Below are 21,993 nucleotides of genomic sequence, written 5' to 3' on the forward strand. Positions count from 1 at the left end.
GGCTCTGGTCAAATGGGACACCATTCACTATGGGCTCTGGTCAAATGGGACACCATTCACTATGGGCTCTGGTCAAATGGGACACCATTCACTATGGGCTCTGGTCAAATGGGACACCATTCACTATGGGCTCTGGTCAAATGGGACACCATTCACTATGGGCTCTGGTCAAATGGGACACCATTCACTATGGGCTCTGGTCAAATGGGACACCATTCACTATGGGCTCTGGTCAAATGGGACACCATTCACTATGGGCTCTGGTCAAATGGGACACCATTCACTATGGGCTCTGGTCAAATGGGACACCATTCACTATGGGCTCTGGTTAAAAGGACTGCATTATAAAGGGAGTAGGGTACCATTCAGGACCGACACTATTTCTCCCTTTTGCAGAACGTCAGTTGTTTACTCTATGAGCTCAAATATGAGCTTTTAAAGTGTCAGAGAATGTGATGTTTGACAAAAAAATTGTATTCTGAGTCCTGAATGACACCCAATTTAGTGCACTACGTTTGACCAGGGCCCATAGGGTTCTGGCCAAAAGTAGTGCACTATATAGGGAATAGGGTGCCATTTGGGACCGTATGTGAATATAAAGGTAGTGATGGTCTTAATGGTAAAAGGTCTGTCATGTCATCTACCCATTAGAATGTACACGATCTGATATTGCTCATATAATATGATTCCCAAATGGCACCCCGATTCCCTATATAGTGCACTAATGTTGATCAGAGCCTAAAGTAGTCCACTATATAGGGAATAGGGTGCCTATATAGGGAATAGGGACGTAAACAGAGTGTGTACTAATGAACACATTCTCTGGTAAAACACAGTTTACATCTTTGTCTCTTTATTATCTGAGTATTGGATCTGATTTTAATAAATAACATTAAAGTATACTGATGTATTTCATCCTGTGAAAACTTAGTTTGAAAGAATTAAGTTCCCCTATTGCCCTGCAGGTGGTGCCAGTGTGTCACATTCACAATGCAGCCAGTAGTTTCCCCCATCGTCCTGTAGGTGGTGGTATTGGGTCACATTCACAATGCAGCCAGTAGTTTCCCCCATCGTCCTGTAGGTGGTGGTATTGGGTCACATTCACAATGCAGCCAGTGAAGTTTGTGTTTTGAGCCCATAGCGCTCTGTAGTGCACTATATAGGGAATAGTGTGCCATTTGTTATGTAGCCTTAGTGTGAAACTAAAGGGAGGGACTAAGGTGTGTTTCCTACTGATAAGGAACTCTTCCTCAGAGTAAACATGTATTAACCCCTAAAAAAAAACAGGTGGGTTATAACAAAGAATTGACAAAATTAGTCATACCAAAAACTGTTAAAAAAATGTGCAGTGTTGGGGAACTACATGTAATTCAAATAGTAATTTAACTATACGGAACAAAAATATAAACGCAACAATTTCAAAGATTTTACTGAGTTACAGTTCATATAAGGAAATCAGTCAATTGAAATAAATGAATTAGGTCCTAATCTATGGATTTCACATGATTGGGAAAACATATGCATCTGTTGGTCACAGATACCTTAAAAAAAGGTAGAGGTGTGGATCAGAAAACCAGTCAGTATCTGGTGTGACCACCATTTTCCTCATGCAGTGCGACACATCTCCTTCACATAGGGTTGATCAGGCTGGTGATTGTGGCCTGTGGGATATTGTCACACTCGTCTTTAATGGCTGTGCAAAGTTGCTGGATATTGGCGGGAGCTGGAACACGCTGTCGATCCAGAGCATCCCAAACATGCTCAATGGGTGACAATGAGTATGCAGGCCATGGAAGAACTGGGACATTTTCAGCTTCCAGGAATTGTGTACAGACCTTTGTGACATGGGGCTGTGCATTATCATGCTGAAACATGAGGTGATGGAGGCAGATGAGTGACACAACAGTGAGCCTCCGGATCTCGTCACGGTATTTCAGTTCATCAAAATTGCCATCGATAAAATGCAATTGTGTTCATTGTCCGCAGCTTATGCCTGCCCATACCATAAGTCCACCACCACCATGGTGCACTCAATTCACAACGTTGACATCAGCAAACTGCTCACCCACACGACACCATACGAAAGGTCTGCGGTTATGAGGCCAGTTGGACGTACTGCCAAATGTTCCAAAATGACGTTGGAGAAAGAACTCAGGTGAACATTCCTGCAGTAAACAGGACAATTGCACACTCCCTCAAAATGTGAGACGTCTGTGGCCTTTTATTGTCCCCAGCACAAGGTGCACCTGTGTAATGATCGTGCTGTTTAATCAGCTACTTGATATGCCACACCTGTCAGGTGGGTGGATTATCTTGGCAAAGGAGAAATGCTCACTAACAGGGATGTAAAACAATGTGTGCACAACATTTAGAGAAATAAGCTTTTTTGTGCATATGAAACATTTCTGGGATATTTTATTTTAGCTCATGAAACCAACACTTTACATGTTGTGTTTATATTTTTGTTCAGTGTACATTAGCTTGGTAGTTGAACTAAATTCAAATCTAGCGAAAGGACCGCCGCCGACTCCTTCACTGGAGTCTCATATTACAGGAGTTTCCCGCTGAAATCAGACATGTCCGTGGTAAGGACAACTTGGTTGCTGATTGTCAAGGGTGGGCAGTCGATACGTTTTGTGTTTAGCCTGTGTGTAGCCCTGGCTCGCAATATATTTTCACTGCACGTTTTGGAGATGAGTTTTGTTTTGGTTGCGATCGTTCCAAGGGGACGAGATTATTAGGGGCGGCAGGTAGCCTAGTGGTTAGAGCGTATTTTTATTTATGTATTTATTATTTGTATTATTATTATGATATTTTTTTGCCATGTTTACCCTGGAGAAGGCGCCGCATTTACGCTGATTTATGTTGTGCGATGGAAGTTGTTTTCTGTTGGTGCGCAAACTTGTCCAACAAAACTATAGAATATATTAGTTGTGTCAAGGGGGAAGGTGTTACAGGTTTTGGGTTTTCCATGTATGTTTTGAGGTTGGACTTTTAGCACGTAGGGCGCACCGATTGGCGTCACCTCGTGTGTGTTACAACCACACCTGTCCTGGCTCGTCCATCCCGTTAGTGGGAAGGTGTTTCACCTGTGCTGGCCCTGGTGATATTTAAAAGCGGTTGGGCCAGTGGTCTTGAGAGATGTGGAGGGTCAACACCTTTTAGTTTGCGCTCCCGCTTTGATATCTAGATAAACATTCCTTTGTCTGATCTGCCCAGTTTTTATTTTGCTTCCTGTCTTTCAGTTTGGGTTTTTATTTTGTTTGACTCTTGGGAAAATTGAGTGGGTGTCTTTTAGGTCCCAGTTGTTGTTGCTAGTCAACTTTCAGTGGACACCCCCACGAGTGTCTTTCAGAACCCCACCTGTTTCGTTTTGGTTGTTGTCAGTGACTGTTCCCCTTCTGTTTGAGTGATATTCTTTGGTTTTCTTTCTGGGGAACGTTACAAAATGGGTTTCAGTAGTGTTTTCTGTGAATTACTTTTGGCATGTCGCTAACTACTGGAACTACACAACATATGGGTGAAGTAGACAATCTCTTCCTTTTATCAGACCTGCCGAATTCTCACTTGAAACATTCGTTTTTGTGTATTAAGCTAAATTACACATTCTGTTAAAATTTGACCCCCGAAGTGATCTACTCTTGCAATATGTAGTCTAACATTTCAGATTTAGATATGGTAATTATGAAGTAGTTTGGATGTAGTGAAATGCTTTTTTCTCTCAAAGTCACTGAGTAAACTTTGTTTCTCAAGGGTAGCTTTAGTGTACAGTAGCCTAACTTCCAGTGTTCAGTAATTGGTAGCTTGGTAAACTATATTTTCAGAGTAGCTTTCCCAACGCTGAAAATGTGGTCTCTGCTTTGCACTATGCCAGCTTTTCGCAAACTCGGCCCTGGGGTCCCTAAGGGGTGTGTATTTGGGTTTTTGCCCGCATCAAGCTTTGATTATTTGAATCAGCTGTGTAGTGCTAGGGCAAAAACCAAGGTAACACTTTATTTGGATAGTCCATCTGTAGATGCTCAACAGAATATCAGTAACATTTCCACTATCACTAGATCTAACGTAACCTTAACCCTTATCCTGACCCTAAACTTACCCCTTACCCTTACCATAACCCTTATCCTGACCCTAAACTTACCCTTACCATAACCCTTATCCTGACCCTAAACTTACCCTTACCATAACCCTTATCCTGACCCTAAACTTACCCTTACCATAACCCTTATCCTGACCCTAAACTTACCCTTACCATAACCCTTATCCTGACCCTAAACTTACCCTTACCATAACCCTTATCCTGACCCTAAACTTACCCTTACCATAACCCTTATTCTAACCCTAACCTTGGCCAGCAGTTGCTTATGAACAGATTGTTTGTTGATAGTATGACCAACTGTAGAGGATCTATAGATAGTGCAGATTTGCTATCCAATAAAGTGTGACCAAAATGATCCCCCTCTGGGGAATGCTGCACACAGCAATATAAGGAGGTAGATTGGGGTTGAGGCCTTGTGATAGACTAGTTTCCTGTCCAGGGGGTGTACTGTACATCAAGCTGCCTCACTACAGAAACAGGCGATAGACTAGTGTCCTGTTCAGGGGGTGTACTGTACATCAAGCTGCCTCACTACAGAAACAGGAGATGGACTAGTGTCCTGTCCAGGGGGTGTACTGTACATCAAGCTGCCTCACTACAGAAACAGGAGATGGACTAGTGTCCTGTCTAGGGGGTGTACTGGTACATCAAGCTGCCTCACTACAGAAACAGGAGATGGGCTAGTGTCCTGTCCAGGGGGTGTACTGGTACATCAAGCTGCCTCACTACAGAAACAGGAGATGGGCTAGTGTCCTGTCCAGGGGGTGTACTGTACATCAAGCTGCCTCACTACAGAAACAGGAGATGGGCTAGTGTCCTGTCCAGGGGGTGTACTGGTACATCAAGCTGCCTCACTACAGAAACAGGACACAGGCTCCTGCTCTATAAGCTGTTCCAGTTCACACAACCCAAGACTAGTGCATGGCTGCTTACTTACTCAGGGAGGGAGGGAGGCATGGAAGGCAGAGAAGGAGAGAGAGAGAGTGGGCAGATATTGTTGGGGAAGGAGTGGCGAGTGAGATTGTAAAGGTTTGAGAAGAGAGGAGGCGGCGGGTGGAGAGTATGAGTGTGGAATATGTGTGTGGCTATTTCTGGGTGTACACAGTTTAAAGTGGTTTCAGATTTCTCATCCTACGTCACACAGGCTCAGAATATAATACTGTGTCCGTGAGAAGCAGGGCTATTGCTCAATGCAAGCCATTTCAATATACAGTGTCCACACATCGATGTATAAGCAGAAATGTTGGTCGGAACCAGTACCAGAACCTCGCAGGTCCGCCAAGCAGGGAACTTCAGATCTAAGAGGTTTTAATTCCTATTGGAATCCAGCCAGAGTGGGGATTTAATTCCTATTGGAATCCAGCCAGAGTGAGGATTTAATTCCTATTGGAATCCAGCCAGAGTGAGGATTTAATTCCTATTGGAATCCAGCCAGAGTGAGGATATCCAACAATTGGAACATTTATTCACCCACAATCTCCTTTCAGAATGACTGAGGGTTAGAAAGATGAGTAAATTACAATCCCTTAACCATCTAACTCTAACTCCTCAAACAACCATTTCAGTAACGGGTGCAAGAAATCCAACTAACAGATTATTAGTTTAGGAAAATGTATGTTATTTATCTGTGTGTAGCATGAGATTAATTGTATCAATCAATGCACATGTAAAACCACACAGAAACAAACACATTCTAAAAATCTAACTGAAATAGAGCATGCTGGGAAATATGATAATGATGAGTGTGGTTTTGCCAGCTAGACCAGCTTGGTCACCAGCATCACCGGCTTGTCCAGCTAGTCGGCCAGCCTAACCAGTTAGACCATGCTGGTTAGACCAGATTTAAATAAAATGTGATTTGATTTGAGTGTGACTGACCGGAATATCAAACCTAAGTGCTTCACAGAGGGAGGCTGTGGGAGTTAATGTAAAGAAACTAGATGCAGCTGCTATGCTGAAGAAACATAATTGAATAGCAGGAAGTAGCAAGGACAATGAGTACAATGACTGGATAGAGAGGTGGGGGCATGTAATGTAAATACCATCTCTGAGTAGGATGTCATGACAGAGATTGCATTAGCTGAGAACATAACATTTCCGCCTTCTAACATACTATTGTCAGGAGGAAACAGGAGAAGAATGGTGGCAAATTGACTGACATGTGAACCATATACAATAAATCTATTTTTGTTGTGTAAGCTAGGGGGTCTGCCACCATTGTAATCCAAACCGGAACAGATGTGTGCGTAATCAGGCGTAAACAAGCAAGAAACTCGGTTGGAAGACAATGGTGGCGGAAGGGCTAAGGGGATGTACCCATATGCTGTATGTGCATAAAAGCAGAGCCGATGCACAGGGAAGTTAGATGTACCGCGGACCCCCTCGGCTTTGCTACTTTGTATTAAAGCCTATATTGAATTCATAAGTTCTTGTAAAGAGTGTTATATTTTTAAGACAAATTTCCACGACAAGGCCAGTGTCAGAAATAGCTAGACATCACAGTTTATAGTGAGTGATGTTTCTCCCTTGTCTTCACTGGTGGTTCTTTTTCTCCCTTTTCATGATATCCAATTGGTAGTTACAGTCTTGTCCCATCGCTGTAACTCCCGTACGGACTCGGGAGAGGTGAAGGTTGAGAGCCATGCGTCCTCCGAAACACAACCCGACCAAGCCACACTGCTTCTTAACACAATGCCCACTTAACCCGGAAGCCAGCCGCACCAATGTGTCGGAGGAAACACGGTACACCTGGTGACTGTGTCAGTGTGCACAGAGATTTCAGACAGTGTGTCCATCAGCTATTGGCTGCAGCCTCCACCCTCTGGTCTAATGGATGAGGGGGATCAGGACCAGCTACAGTGTGTCCATCAGCTATTGGCTGCAGCCTCCACCCTCTGGTCTAATGGTTGAGGGGGATCAGGACCAGCTACAGTGTGTCCATCAGCTATTGGCTGCAGCCGCCACCCTCTGGTCTAATGGTTGAGGGGGATCAGGACCAGCTACAGTGTGTCCATCAGCTATTGGCTGCAGCCGCCACCCTCTGGTCTAATGGTTGAGGGGGATCAGGACCAGCTACAGTGTGTCGATCAGCTATTGGCTGCAGCCTCCACCCTCTTGTCTAATGGATGAAGGGGATCAGGACCAGCTACAGTGTGTCCATCAGCTATTGGCTGCAGCCTCCACCCTCTGGTCTAATGGATGAGGGGGATCAGGACCAGCTACAGTGTGTCCATCAGCTATTGGCTGCAGCCTCCACCCTCTGGTCTAATGGATGAGGGGGATCAGGACCAGCTACAGTGTGTCCATCAGCTATTGGCTGCAGCCTCCACCCTCTGGTCTAATGGATGAGGGGGATCAGGACCAGCTACAGTGTGTCCATCAGCTATTGGCTGCAGCCTCCACCCTCTGGTCTAATGGATGAGGGGGATCAGGACCAGCTACAGTGTGTCCATCAGCTATTGGCTGCAGCCTCCACCCTCTGGTCTAATGGATGAGGGGGATCAGGACCAGCTACAGTGTGTCCATCAGCTATTGGCTGCAGCCTCCACCCTCTGGTCTAATGGATGAGGGGGATCAGGACCAGCTACAGTGTGTCCATCAGCTATTGGCTGCAGCCTCCACCCTCTGGTCTAATGGATGAGGGGGATCAGGACCAGCTACAGTGTGTCCATCAGCTATTGGCTGCAGCCTCCACCCTCTGGTCTAATGGATGAGGGGGATCAGGACCAGCTACAGTGTGTCCATCAGCTATTGGCTGCAGCCTCCACTCTCTGGTCTAATGGATGAGGGGGATCAGGACCAGCTACAGTGTGGTGAACATGGTACTGCTCCCATTGACAGCCTCACTGTGACCTTCTACTGGCTCCAAGAGTGTTGAACAGACAACTATTCACACAACAGCCATTTTATTTGGGGGGGTGACAGCTTTTTCTGAGGACTTCTTCCCTAGTTGTGGTGATGATTTGATTGTGACTGACAGGAAGATCAAACCTTCGTGCTTCACAGAGGGAGGCCAGTGTCAGAAACAGCTGGACATTACAGTTTATAGTGATGTCAGCTGTTTCTGGAAGACTTCTTCCTTAGTAGTGCTGATGATGAGCCCAGTTCTGGTGTTCAAACTCAATTAAAAAAAGCTATTATGCATCGAAACCACTTCACACTCAAACGTTACAACGTTTGGTTTATGACAAATCAAAGATAATATTTGGTTATGATCAGCTTATAGGCTACTTCCCTAAGTCAAATTCAGCATGGGTCTACAATACTTCTACACTGTTCGAGTATTGGTACAAAGCAAAAAAAACGCTCTGGTCCTGCCTGTTACCAACATGCTCCTCTTAAGAATAAAGCAACACAGTTTATAAAGTTACCATCATGCTTCATCTATTGTATAGTTCCAGTTCCATGGGGTATAACAGTCTGACATCAAACATTAATAACAAGCCAGGTCGTATAGCTTCCTCAAAACACATGTTATCCACTGCTTCCATCCACCACCAACCACAGCTGAATCTACTTTTCCAGCTTGCTTTATTTCAACGGATGGCCTCATTTCATTGTTTAGTGGTTGATGGGCACCTGAGACGTTATATCCCTACATTTCCTTCATACAGCTGAGTTTGAATGTAACTATGTAACTATGGCAGCACCCAAGGGCGCAGAAGTCACCTGTTTTTGTTTGATAACTGATATGATATAATGTTTGGAGGTGTGACTTGTTGGAGGCGTGGCCTTAAAATCGCTCTGTGTGGACACCAGTGGGAGGAAGTGTCATGCCAGATAGTCTGGTATGTTGACAATAAAGATTAAAAGCTGCCAGTTCTACAGTCTTAATGAGACTGACATAAAATCATGTGATACCAAAGAGAATGAATGGCAGAATTAGATGTACTTACTCTTTCTCTCTCTTACTCTCTATCCTTTCTCTCTTACTTTTTATCTCTCTTACAGTAGCTTACAGGGAGGATATCCGGGGGTCTTGAGGTACCGGAACGCATGTGAAAAAAAGTGTCAATCACATAGTAGCAGCGCAGCAGAGTAAACAGCCAAGCAGCCTACTATACAGTGGGGGGGAAAAATGTATTTGATCCCCTGCTGATTTTGTACGTTTGCCCACTTACAAAGAAATGATCAGTCTATAATTTTAATAGTAGGTTTATTTGAACAGTGAGAGACAGAATAACAACAACAAAAAATCCAGAAAAACACATGTCAAAAATGTTATAAAATTATTTGCATTTTAATGAGGGAAATAAGTATTTGACCCCTCTGCAAAACATGACTTAGTACTTGGTGGCAAAACCCTTGTTGGCAATCACAGAGGTCAGACGTTTCTTGTAGTTGGCCACCAGGTTTGCACACATCTCAGGAGGGATTTTGTCCCACTTCTCTTTGAAGATCTTCTCCAAGTCATTAAGGTTTCGAGGCTGACGTTTGGCAACTCGAACCTTCAGCTCCCTCCACATATTTTCTATGGGATTAAGGTCTGGAGACTGGCTAGGCCACTCCAGGACCTTAATGTGCTTCTTCTTGAGCCACTCCTTTGTTGCCTTGACCGTGTGTTTTGGGTCATTGTCATGCTGGAATACCCATCCACGACCCATTTTCAATGCACTGGCTGAGAGAAGGAGGTTCTCACCCAAGATTTGACGGTACATGGCCCCGTCCATCGTCCCTTTGATGCGGTGAAGTTGTCCTGTCCCCTTAGCAGAAAAACACCCCCAAAGCATAATGTTTCCACCTCCATGCTTGACGGTGGAGATGGTGTTCTTGGGGACATAGGCAGCATTCCTCCTCCTCCAAACACAGCGAGTTGAGTTGATGTCAAAGAGCTCCATTTTGGTCTCATCTGACCACAACACTTTCACTAGTTGTCCTCTGAGTCATTCAGATGTTCATTGGCAAACTGTGGCTGTGACATTTATCCTCTTTGTAAGTCTGTTTGAAAGACTTCATTTTGAGTGTTAACTATAAACTGGATGTACTCTTTAGCTTTGTCTACAATGCTTGCTGCCACTAAATGCACCTTGGTTAGGGCATGTTCAATTTCTTGCTCAAAGCCATGAGAGGGCCTGTGACTGTGACGTTTAGCCTCTTGTAAGGCTGTCAGGAAGACTGTATGTTTTTTTTCTCTCTGTCAGATCTAATCAACTTCCTGCCCTGCAGTTTCACTTCCTCTGTTTAGCTCCCAGCAACCGGAGGAACATGCCCGTTACCATGGAGACACCGTGAACTTAATTGATCAGGGAATATGAGAATATATCAATAGAATGTGCTTTTCAGGGTTTCAGAGTGAGAAGCACCAATGATACTTTCATTCTGGTTTTGATTGATTAAAGTAACACCTCTAACCTAAACAACACTTGATTATAGACTACTGTCCTTATTTCTCTCTCTCTGTGTTATCTATCTCTCAGATAGATTGTGCACCAGTGTCAATGATAGAATTATGTGTATGACAATGCAGATGTTGGTTGACTGGTTGATATATCTGGCCTCCCGCCTATAGCCTCTTCCTCTCCACCCCCGCTCTCTATCTTCTCCTATTGTCCCATACAATCTATACTCTTATTTATGCTTTGGGCGAGTGCACTGCAGTTCTCCCTCGAGTTCGTGACCCCGACTATGAATACCACTGCTGTAGATAATAGAAGACTCTGAGAGAGAGAGAGAGGAGGAAGAGGAGGGGTCGTTGGGGTGTTTTCCAGTAAAGAATACTTTCACTTTCAACGGTCTTCTGAAAAACAGAAGTGCGAGCGCATTTCTTCTTCAACTCGTCTAACAGAATAGCGGAATACTTCACCGAGGGACGTTCGTTGATAGTTAGATGGAAAATGGAGATTGTAATTGGTCTACTTCTTTCATCATTGTCTCTGTATTGTGACTTAAGTTAGACAACTGTCTAATTCCACAACTCTGTGACAAGTGCGGAATTAAGTTGAGTTTAATAGTTTAGGTATTTTTCTGTTTTGTTACCTTAAATATATTTTAGTACTGTGCATTTGATTTCAAGTATTTTAGATAACTAATGACTGACAGTGAATGGTTGAATTATTGCCGCCATTGTTCAATGACGTACTAAATTCCATGTGTGTGTACGTGTTAGTGGTGCTCAACAAAAAAAGGGGGAAATATTTTCAGTGCAAAATGTCCAAATGACATCAGTTTGTCCGGTTGTAAAGGAGAAAGAAAGCTGTGAAAATGAAACCCAATGTGTTTCTAATAAGATTGCAGTTCGGCTTCGATGCGTATTTTATGTGGTTGAAATACTATCAGGTTTTCTGATGTTTAATGATGAAGATATCACCTCTACAGATGGTATCTAACTGAGCATTGCATTCTCTCAAGATGCAGAACTAAATAAATCATATTTCTCCACACCTGTTCCCAAGTCCACATTTTGTCTACATTTGGTGTATCATTTTACTGCAAGAAATGCTTAGTTCTGCAAGAGTTAATATTATGGCTATGTGAGAAGTTATAGACCTACCAACAGATTTCCGTTTCCATGTAACCCATCTAAACAGTAGGCTACAGTTCCTTAACATGCCATAGCCCTATTTGAAGTCCCGTCTTGTGACTGTCGAATTTATACAGCGCCTCCCAATCAGCACTTTCTTTTACCACTTTACCACTTCTTTTCCAAACATTACTTTTCTGGCCCTCCCTTCTCTTTATTTTCAACTTGCCTTTTGCAGCATTTTGTCTTATTGAATTCAATTTTGACAATGTCCTTTTTGCCTCTGTTGATTGACGTTAATAACTTGTTCTGCCAGTGTAGGCTATTTGGCGCGCGAACAGTTAAGCCCTACAGTTTAGATTTATACACTAATACTAGGTAGCCTAAAATAATGAATGAAAAACCTCAATGTAGCCTATATAAATTGCACAATAAATATACATTCATTGATTTTTTTAAAGCTATTGTTTGTCTTTATTCAACCCACCCGCCCTTCAGCCACACAATATTTAATGACCCCAATGCCGTCTGTCCGGTGCTGCGGGTTATGAGTCAACCCGCGCATCACTAGTGTGTGCATATGCATTCGTGTGTGTGTGGTATGTATGTGTGTATGCGTGTGCATGTTCTTGTGCGTGTGTGTGTGGCTATTTCTGGTGTATGGAGTGTAACGTGCTTGATCAACATGTAGATACATGAACGTTAGACAATAATATCGTCCTGTTTTGTATGAAACGCAATACGTTTTAACTTGACCTTGGTCTTCCAGATGCCGAGTGCCTGGTAATCAGTCCTGCCAGGCTGGTGGTGAAGTATGGAGACCCAGCCTCCTCTAACTGCAGCTCAGATACCCCTGTACAAATGGGCTGGGAAGCCACCCAGGGAGGGACGGCTCTAACAGACAAGAAGGTGAAGTTCCTAAACTGGAGTGTGGACAGGTAAGAGAGGCAGACACAGCTGAGACTTTTAAAACACCTTTATTGTTTGACTTTAATGTTAGGTAGCTTCAATGGCCTAAATAAGGATCCGCCACCTTTTTTAAATTTCCACCTATAACGACATACCCAAATCAAACTGCCTGTAGCTCAGGACCTGAAGCAGGGATATGCATATTCTTGATATTATTTGAAAAGGAAACACTTTGAAGTTTGTGGAAATGTGAAAAGAATGTAGGAGAATAACATAATAGATTATCACAAAAGATAATACAAAGAAAAAACCAACCGTTCTTTTGTACCATCATTGTTGAAATGGAAGAGAAAGGCCATAATGTATTATTCCAGCCCAGGTGCAATTTAGATTTTGGCCACTAGATGGCAGCAGTGTATGTGCAACGTTTTAGACTGATCCAATGAACAATTGCATTTCTGTTAAACATGGTGTATCAAGACTACCCAAATGTGCCTAATTTGTTTATTAATAACTTGTCATGTTCAAAATTGGGCACTCTCCTCAAACAATAGCATGGTATTCTTTCACAGTAATAGCTACTGTAAATTGGACAGTGCAGTTAGACTAACAAGAATTTAAGCTTTCTGCCAATATCAAATATGTCTATGTCCTGGGAAATGTTCTTGTTACTTACAACCTCGTGCTAATCGCATTAGCCTACGTTAGCTCAACCGTCCCGTGGACGGGACACCGATCCCGAAGAAGTCAATGAATGGTGTTACTGTTATTTTAGACATTTATTCATCTCTTCTGTTTTTTATTTTCATTGATTTATTTTAAATGCACTTTAAATGTTTCATTTGATTTAACCTCTCTAGTACATGTGGGACGAACTCGTCCCACCTACGTAACAGCCACTGAAATCCAGTGGCGCGATTTTTGAATCGTTAGAAATGCTATAACTTCAATTTCTCAAACATATGACTATTTCACAGCTATTTAAAGACAAGAATCTCGTTAATCTAACCCCACTGTCCGATTTCAAAAAGGCTTTACAACAAAAGCAAAACATTAGATTATGTCAGCAGAGTACCCAGCCAGAAATAATCACACAGCCATTTTTCAAGCTAGCATATCATGTCACATAAACCCAAACCACAGCTAAATGCAGCACTAACCTTTTATAATCTTCATCAGATGACACACCTAGGACATTGTGTTATACAATACATGCATGTCTGTTCAATCAAGTTCATATTTATATCAAAAACCAGCTTTTTACATTAGCATGTGACGTTCAGAAAAAGCATAACCACCGCAAACTTCCGGTGAATTTACTAACAGTTTGCTAAATTACTCACGATAAACGTTCACAAAAAGCATAACAATTATTTTAAGAATTATAGATACATTACCCCTCTATGCACTCGATATGTCCGATTTTAAAATAGCTTTTCGGATGAAGCACATTTTGCAATAATGTAAGTACATAGCCCGGCATTACAGGGCTAGCTATTTAGATACCCACCCAGGTCAGCATCCACCAAAATCACATTTCCTATAAGAAAGATGTTCTTACCTTGCTTGTTCTTCATCAGAATACACTGCCAGGACTTCTACTTCAATAACAAATGTTGGTTTGGTCCCAAATAATCCATCGTTATGTTCCAACAGCGACGTTTTGTTCGTGAGTTCTAGAATGCTTTTTCGCGGTGTCGCGCATGGCGCATTGGCGTGTCAAAAATGTCTAAATATTCCATTACCGTACTTCGAAGCATGTCAACCGCTGTTTAAAACCAATTTTTATGCCATTTATGTCATAGAGAAGTGTTAATATTCCGACCGGGAGTATGCATTGAGCCTAAACAGCCGAATAAAATTTCTCCTCAGAAGCGACTCATGCACGCGCATCATTGAAAGGTCCTCCGAGCATCCACTTACAAAAGGCGATAATATATTTCAACCTGAGGTTCCCTCGTAAACCTTCAGTTATTTCGCGGGCTCTGAGAGCCTATTGGAGCCCTGGGAATTGTCACGTTACAGCTAAGATCCTTACTTTTCAATAAAAAGAGGTAAGACGCACGACTCCTTGTCAGACAGGGTACTTCCTGCTTGAAGCCTTGTCAGGTTTTTGCCTGCCATAGGAGTTCTGTTATACTCACAGACACCATTCAAACAGTTTTAGAAAATTCAGAGTGTTTTCTATCCAAACCTGAACAATAATATGCATATTCTAGCTTCTGAGTTGGTGTAGGAGGCCGTTAAAAATGGGAACATATTTTTTCCAAAATTCTCAATACTGCCCCCTACCCCAAACAGGTTAACAGTGTGACTGACTGGAATATCAAACCAACATGCTTCACAAAAGGAGGCCAGTGTAAGAAACAGCTGAACATCACAGTTTATAGTGAGTGACGTCTCTCTCTTATCTTCTCTGGTGTTTCTGAATGTATTCTTAGTATGGCTCTGCACTGTTAAATCACTGTGTGTGTGTGTGTGTGTGTGTGTGTGTGTGTGTTTCCATTCCTCCACAGAGCTTCCAGACAGTGTGTCCATGACAGGCCCCTCAGGTCCGATGGTTGAGGGGAAAGAGTACGAGTTTAAGTGTCTCATCCAGAAGGTCGCTCCAGGTAACAGTCTCAATGTGGCCTTCTACAAAGCCTCTGCCATCGGTAGAAAGACAAAGACATTGTTATACGCACCAGATGTACCAAGGCAGACCACCAAGGAACCTATTAGTGGGGAATATCCCCTGCTGTGGTCCCCCAGTAGAGGTGATGATGGGGCCCAGCTCTGGTGTTCAGCCCTGTTAGGACTGGGAGAACTGGGACCCCAACCTAATCCGGAATTGGTATCAGAGCCCTTCAACCTCACCGTGCACTGTGAGTCCATCTGTTTCTCTGTGACTCGACTGGTGATGTCTGTCTGCACTGTTCTCCTTTACTCTCGGTCTCTGCTCTCTTGGTCTTTCTGCTCTCTCGGTCTCTCTCGGTCTCTCTGCTCTCTCTGCTCTCTCGGTCTCTCCCTGCTCTCTGTGTGTGTGTGTGTGTGTGTGTGTGTGTGAAAAGACTGGCGGTGAGAGGCCAGAGTGGGCTGGTGTGAAATATTGGGGGGAGGAAAACAGAACGATTGGACGGAGGGGAGAGAGGGCAGGGGGGGAGGGAGAGAGGGCAGAGTGAGGGAGAGAGGGCAGAGTGAGGGAGAGAGGGCAGGGGGAGGGAGAGAGGGCAGGGGGAGGGAGAGAGGGCAGGGGGGGAGGGAGAGAGGGCAGAGTGAGGGAGAGAGGGCAGAGTGAGGGAGAGAGGGCAGGGGGAGGGAGAGAGGGCAGGGGGAGGGAGAGAGGGAGAGAGGGCAGAGGGAGGGAGAGAGGGCAGAGGGAGGGAGAGAGGGCAGAGTGAGGGAGAGAGGGCAGGGGGAGGGAGAGAGGGCAGGGGGAGGGAGAGAGGGCAGAGGGAGGGAGAGAGGGCAGGGGGAGGGAGAGAGGGCAGGGGGAGGGATAGACATCTGAGAATCTGCCTGAACACTACTTGAATGCAACATTACCAGAGACATTATAAACTTCTGGAAGGCTGCATCCCAAATGGCACCCTATTCCCTACATAGTGCACTACTTTACCCTGAGATACATCCCTAATGGCACCCTATTCCCTATGTAGTGCACTACTTTACCCTAACATACATCCCTAATGTCACCCTATTCCCCATATGGTCAAATGTAGTGCAATATATAGGGCAGGGGTAGGCAACCCAGTAACACTTTATCCATCTGTAGATGCTCTACAGACTATCTACTGACCCTAACCCTCACCTTAACCCTTATCTTAACCCTCACCTTAACCCTTATCTTGACCCTAACCCTCACCTTAACCCTTATCTTAACCCTAAACTTAACCCTAAACATAACCTTAACCGTAAATGTAGTAAGCTTCTGCTTATCAATGGATAGTTTGTTGATATTATGACCAACTGGATTATCCAAATAAAGTGTAACTGGCAACCCTGGTTCTGGAGGGCCACAGGCACTTCATGTTTTTGATTTAAACCCACCTGGAAGACCAGGTGTTTTGAATTTAGGCTGAACTGAACTGATCAATTTAATGTTGTCTTTACGTATACTAAATAATATACAGTGCATTCGGAAAGTATTCAGACGCCTTCACTTTTTCAACATTTTGTTACGTAACAGACTTATTCTAAAATGGATTAAATCATTTTTTCCCCCTCATCAATCTCAACACAATACCCCATAATGACAAAGCAAAACAGGTTTTGGTAATCTTTTGCAAAAACATTTCTAATAAAAAACTGATCACATTTTCATAAGTATTCAGACCCTTTACTCAGTACTTTGTTAAAGCACCTTTGGCAGTGATTACAGCCTCGAGTCTTCTTTGGTATGACGGTACAAACTTGGCTCACGTGTATTTGGGGAGTTTCTCCCATTCTTCTCTGCAGATCCTGTCAAGTTCTATCAGGTTGGATGGGGAGCGTAGCTGCACAGCTATTTTCAGATCTCTCCAGAGATGTTTAATCTGGTTCAAGTCTGGGCTGTGGCTGGGCCATTCAAGGATATTCAGAAACTTTTTCCAAAGCCACTCCTGCATTGTCTTGGCCTTGTGCTTAGTGTCGTAGTCCTGTTGGAAGGCGAACCTTCGCCCCAGTCTGAGGTCCTGAGCGCCCTGGAGCAGGTTTTCATCAAGGATCTCTCTGTACTTTGCTCCATTCAATCACGTCTCGGAGATCTATGGACAATTCGTTCGACCTCAACTTGGTTTTTGCTCTGACATTCACTATCAACTGTGGGACCTTATGTACGAAGGTGTGTGCCTTTCCAAATCATGTCCAATCATTTGAATTTACCACAGGTGGTCTCCAATCAAGTTGCAGAAACATCTGAAGGATGATCAATGGAAACAGGATGCACCTGAGCTCAATTTTGAGTCTCTTAGCAAAGGGTCTGAATGCTTTAAAAAAAAATAATTAGTAAGCATTTCTAAAAGCCAGTTTTCGCTTTGTCATTATGGGCTATTGTGTGTAGATTGATGAGTAATTTATTTTATTTAATCCATTTTAGAATAAGCCTGTAACATAACATGTGGAAACGTGAAGGGGTCTGAATATTTTCCGAATGCACTGTATGAAACATGCCAAATAATTGGCAAAAGATCATAATTGTGCTGCCTGTGTAATCACAGCCTAAACATCTGTTTCCCTCCTCAGCATGTTCCTGTCAGGCTGCTGGAAGTGCCATGGTGGCGGTGTTTCTCCTCCAGCTCATTCATTGGCTGTAAGACCACTTCCTGAACCCACTGATTGGCTGAATACATGTGATTATTTTCCAACCCCCTCCCACTGTGGCTGTCTGTCCACTTTCTGCTAACTATTGATTTATAATTGTCAGGTATATGTAGAGAGTCAGGAAGCAGGTGCAGAAGGACAGTTTGATAACGATGATGCTAGTTAAATGAACAAAACATGGGATGAGTACTGAACATGAAAACAAACCTCTACTGTCTGATGACTGAAGCTACTGAGGGCTACATGAAGGGAAGGTAGTCAAGATGATGATGAAGTCCAGGTGTGGGTAATGATGGGGAGCAGGTGTGGGTAATGATGAGAAGGTATTATGATGGTTAGTAGACCGGCGACGTCGAGTGCTGGAGAGAGGGAGCGAGTTGGCGACCTGACCATATCCACATAGACATGTGAGTTATAGATCTGTCATTCTCATTGAAAGCAAGTCTAAGAAGCGGTAGATCTGTTCTACATGCGGTATTTCTATGCGCCCCTTTCTTAAGTTTCTTTTTTTTTCTGAGTGATTTCTGCATAGTGCAGCTTTGATTGATTACCATGACAACAATACTTTGATCGTATTACCTTGTACCTTTATAATTTTGCCTTATACATATAATGGAGTTAATTCATTTGACAATGTTATTACTTGCATTTGATTTCACGATCTCAGACCATTCTTGATGCCCATTCATTACTTCATTCTACATTTCCTTATCTTATGGAGTCAGATCAAATACAATTTACTATTTACTTTGTTCATATACAAATTACATTGTCTGATTATGGTGAGGACTTTTTGTTTAGTTCTCTTTTATTATCTGACTGAGTACTGTATCCAGTTTTAATAAATAACAATCATGTTTTTACTACTTTGCAAACATTTTGTTTTTATACGATGACACATACTGTATATAAAAAAATACATACACAAATACTGTATATGTGTATATACACCTACTGTGACGCCTGCTCCCGCTCTCCCTCTCTGCTCGAGGCTCCAGACTGCCTTCATCATGCACACCTGTCGCCATCATTACGCGCACCTGCGCTTCATCACCGGTCACCATCACGCGCAGCAGCGCATCATTGGACTCACCTGGACACCTTTCATTTCTGACTTCCGACTTCAGTCGGACAACTGGGAACTATGAAAGAAACGCGCTCATCCCATCCCATAACAGACACAATCACTGTCACCATGCAATCCTTCGTCTATACATTTCTGTGATGTTTTATGGTTAAAAGCAGGGTTCGAATTGAGGGGGTATGTGAGGATATAGGCCTTGTTATAGAGATGTCCAAAAAGCATATGCTACCACTTGTTTGCTTAGCTATAGGAAAAGCAACGGTCCAGATTTTATAAGCGATCTAGACTATAACAATGGTGATCTCCACGATTATTTCCGCAGTCTACTAGCCTATCGAAGGTCTTGCGCATCCTAAAGATCACAGGAAATGTGGTTGGTTTATTAAATGCTCTGCAATGTAGAGCTATGCCTAATGCAAAATAATAAAAAGGTAGAATAGGTATGGATCTATGCATCGACCAAACAGTTTAACAGATAAAAACATGTATTATTCAGGAGAATCCCATTGAATCAGGCTATGCATTTCAGTGCAGTTGCGTTGTCACTCACTAAACGGAACCGAAAACACCCCAGCCTGTTTTGATCACAGACCATGATGAAGCCTGAACATTTAAGCTGCTTGTCATTGATTTAGCCCACAATTGCCAACAGATTTGATACACATGAATTGACAAACAAAAGCCTGACTAGGATCCCGATTTTCCCCCCACGTCATTTGTTTTTACCAATTAGGCTAAATGTATTCCTATTCATTTGCATAGGCTAACCATTGCGATTGATGTTATTTACCATCTGCTTTTTATGAATAAACAGGCATAGTGTAAACAATATAATTTCAATGCCCTCCACACACACATTGTTACTTACCTTACAGATCACAAAGTGAGCTAATTTCCACTCCATATGAAAATACATTTGATTCATACACTGGCTTGTCTGGCTGTCATGTTTTCATTTTAAACAGGCATTCCCTTAATCTACACAAAGTATTTTAGTCCTCAATTATGATTAAAGCTCATTAGTACACCCTTGTGGTTGAATATATATATATATATATATGTGTATGTATGTATGTCTTATGATGCAATGAATAATGTTGAACTAACAAATACCATCAAGGGATAGTTACAATTTACAATAACGAACACCTTATGAAACAGCTGTGAAAACAATCTAGCAATATTTTAGACTTAAATACATAACCATTGATATTTATTTGGTACATGTGTGTCAATTTACTTTCAGATTGTATGTACACTCACATGGCAGTCAGACTGAAATACAAAATTCTGGTGTGTGGAATAGAGAAGAGGTGGGTATTGTGTGAATGGGAGGTTCTGCCTGTCACTTGTTTTTCAGCAGGTAGTGGACTCGAAGAGGGAAACTGCAAAGTCCAGGTGCTGCTGCCCTCTTTGTTCTGAGTGTTTGCAGTGCTAGTGTTTTTAGCTAATCTGTGCAGCTCACATGATGTGCCCAGTATGATAGTTGTCCTGCTCTTACTTAGCAGATAATGACAACTTGACAATAACAGTAGCTGATGTAATGAAAAGTTGGAGGGTGGTTGGTAAAGGAGGACGTCAGGTGGATCTGGGTGTTGGGCAGAACCCCCTAGGTCCTGGAGAACAGGAGCAGAGTAAAGGGAACAGGGTAGGAGACAGACGTAAACAAGAAAACAATCTAGAGGTGAAATAAAGGCACACCTATTTAGACGAGGTGCTGGCTATAAAGGAGAGCCGCACACTCTAGGAGCTCAGATGCAAAAATATTTATGTCCAACGTTTCGACAGACAAGCTGTCTTCATCAGGGTATAATAACTCGTTTATATAGTGTCAAAAGACACACACACACAGGTGCTGTAATCATGGCCGGGTTTTGCCTGATATCATTGGTTAATTCTCAAATATTAAAATAGCATACAAAAAACATAAATTATATCATATATATATATATATATATATATATATATATATATAGATACACACACACACATGCTGTCATCAAGGCAAAGGGTGGCTACTTTGAAGAATCTAGAATATATTTAGATTTGTTTCATGCTTTTTAGTTTTTTTTGGTTAAGTGTGGTTTTGATGTCTTCACTATTATTCTACAATGTAGAATTGTTTAATTTTTTTAAATAAAGAAAAACCCTTGAATGAGTAGGCGTGTCCAAACTTTTGACTGGTACTGTATATATTCCATGCAACAAAACATATTTTCGGAAATACTTTTCAGAGCAATAAATGCAATAGATTTGGTTTTATCTGAGTACATTTAGCATGATGAAAATACATATCCATATTATGTTTTGTATGAGAGGTCATTGATATGTTATTAAAATATATGATCATGTGTTCACATTTATATATGGGTTTTAAATATATTATAATATATTTTAACATATGTCACGTTCGTTTATATGTATAAGGCCAGCTATGACTTTTCCATATGGGTGCTCTGTACCAATAACAAGGGTAGTCAGTGCCAAGGGTAGTCAGTACCAAGGCCAAGGGTAGTAAGTGCCAAGGCCAAGGGTAGTCAGTACCGAGGGTAGTCAGTACCAAGGCCAAGGGAAGTAAGTGCCAAGGCCAAGGGTAGTCAGTACCAAGCGTAGTCAGTACCAAGGCCAAGGGTAGTCAGTACCAAGGGTAGTCAGTACCAAGGCCAAGGGTAGTCAGTACCAAGCGTAGTCAGTACCAAGGCCAAGGGTAGTCAGTACCAAGGCCAAGGGTAGTCAGTGCCAAGGGTAGTGAGTACCATGGCTAATGGTAGTCTGTACCAAGCGTAGTCAGTACCAAAGCCAATGGTAGTCAGTACCAAGGGTAGTCAGTACCAAGGCCAATGGTAGTCTGTACCAAGGGTAGTCAGTACCAAGGCCAATGGTAGTCTGTACCAAGGGTAGTCAGTACCAAGGGTAGTCAGTACCAAGGCCAATGGTAGTCTGTACCAAGGGTAGTCTGTACCAAGGGTAGTCAGTACCAAGGGTAGTCAGTACCATGGCCAAGGGTGTTCATGTCCCAAATGGCACACTATTCCCTACATACTACTTTTAACCAGAGCTTTAACTTTTTCTGTTTCATGCCTCATCCTGCCTCTCCACTTCCAGAAGCAGTAGTCCTGCTGTTTCTGATGGATAGAAACTTGATGTGTGTGTGTGTGTGTTTGT

General features: G+C 42.8%; 1 protein-coding gene across 3 annotated transcripts; it reads left to right on the forward strand.

Annotated features, from left to right (window-relative positions):
* The first annotated feature begins 3,390 nt into the window (after positions 1 to 3,390).
* Positions 3,391 to 18,610, forward strand: LOC115177801 (uncharacterized). Of its 3 annotated transcripts, none has more exons than XM_029738772.1 (5): positions 3,391 to 3,520; positions 12,325 to 12,493; positions 14,774 to 14,853; positions 14,981 to 15,328; positions 17,667 to 18,610. In XM_029738772.1, the coding sequence occupies exons 1-5, from the start codon at positions 3,487 to 3,489 to the stop codon at positions 17,735 to 17,737; spliced, it is 702 nt and encodes a 233-aa protein (XP_029594632.1). In that variant the 5' UTR covers positions 3,391 to 3,486; the 3' UTR covers positions 17,738 to 18,610. The 3 variants fall into 3 exon arrangements, with proteins under 3 accessions (XP_029594632.1, XP_029594633.1, XP_029594634.1); XM_029738773.1 differs by lacking the exon at positions 3,391 to 3,520 and adding an exon at positions 5,570 to 5,594 and having other exon boundaries at positions 17,667 to 17,920; XM_029738774.1 differs by lacking the exon at positions 3,391 to 3,520 and adding an exon at positions 10,580 to 11,051 and having other exon boundaries at positions 17,667 to 17,920.
* The last annotated feature ends 3,383 nt before the right edge of the window (positions 18,611 to 21,993 follow it).

The sequence above is a fragment of the Salmo trutta genome, chromosome 38 (genome assembly GCF_901001165.1).
Source record: "Salmo trutta chromosome 38, fSalTru1.1, whole genome shotgun sequence".
In the NCBI taxonomy this organism is placed as follows: Eukaryota; Metazoa; Chordata; class Actinopteri; order Salmoniformes; family Salmonidae; genus Salmo; species Salmo trutta.

Excerpts from the sequence above, each read along its gene's own strand:
- LOC115177801 (XM_029738772.1), top strand. The coding sequence starts at position 3,487 with ATGTCGCTAACTACTGGAACTACACAACATATGG. Across the intron at positions 12,494-14,773 it reads CTAAACTGGAGTGTGGACAG|TGTGACTGACTGGAATATCA; the intron begins GTAAGAGAGGCA and ends ACAGGTTAACAG. Across the intron at positions 15,329-17,666 it reads CTTCAACCTCACCGTGCACT|CATGTTCCTGTCAGGCTGCT; the intron begins GTGAGTCCATCT and ends TTCCCTCCTCAG.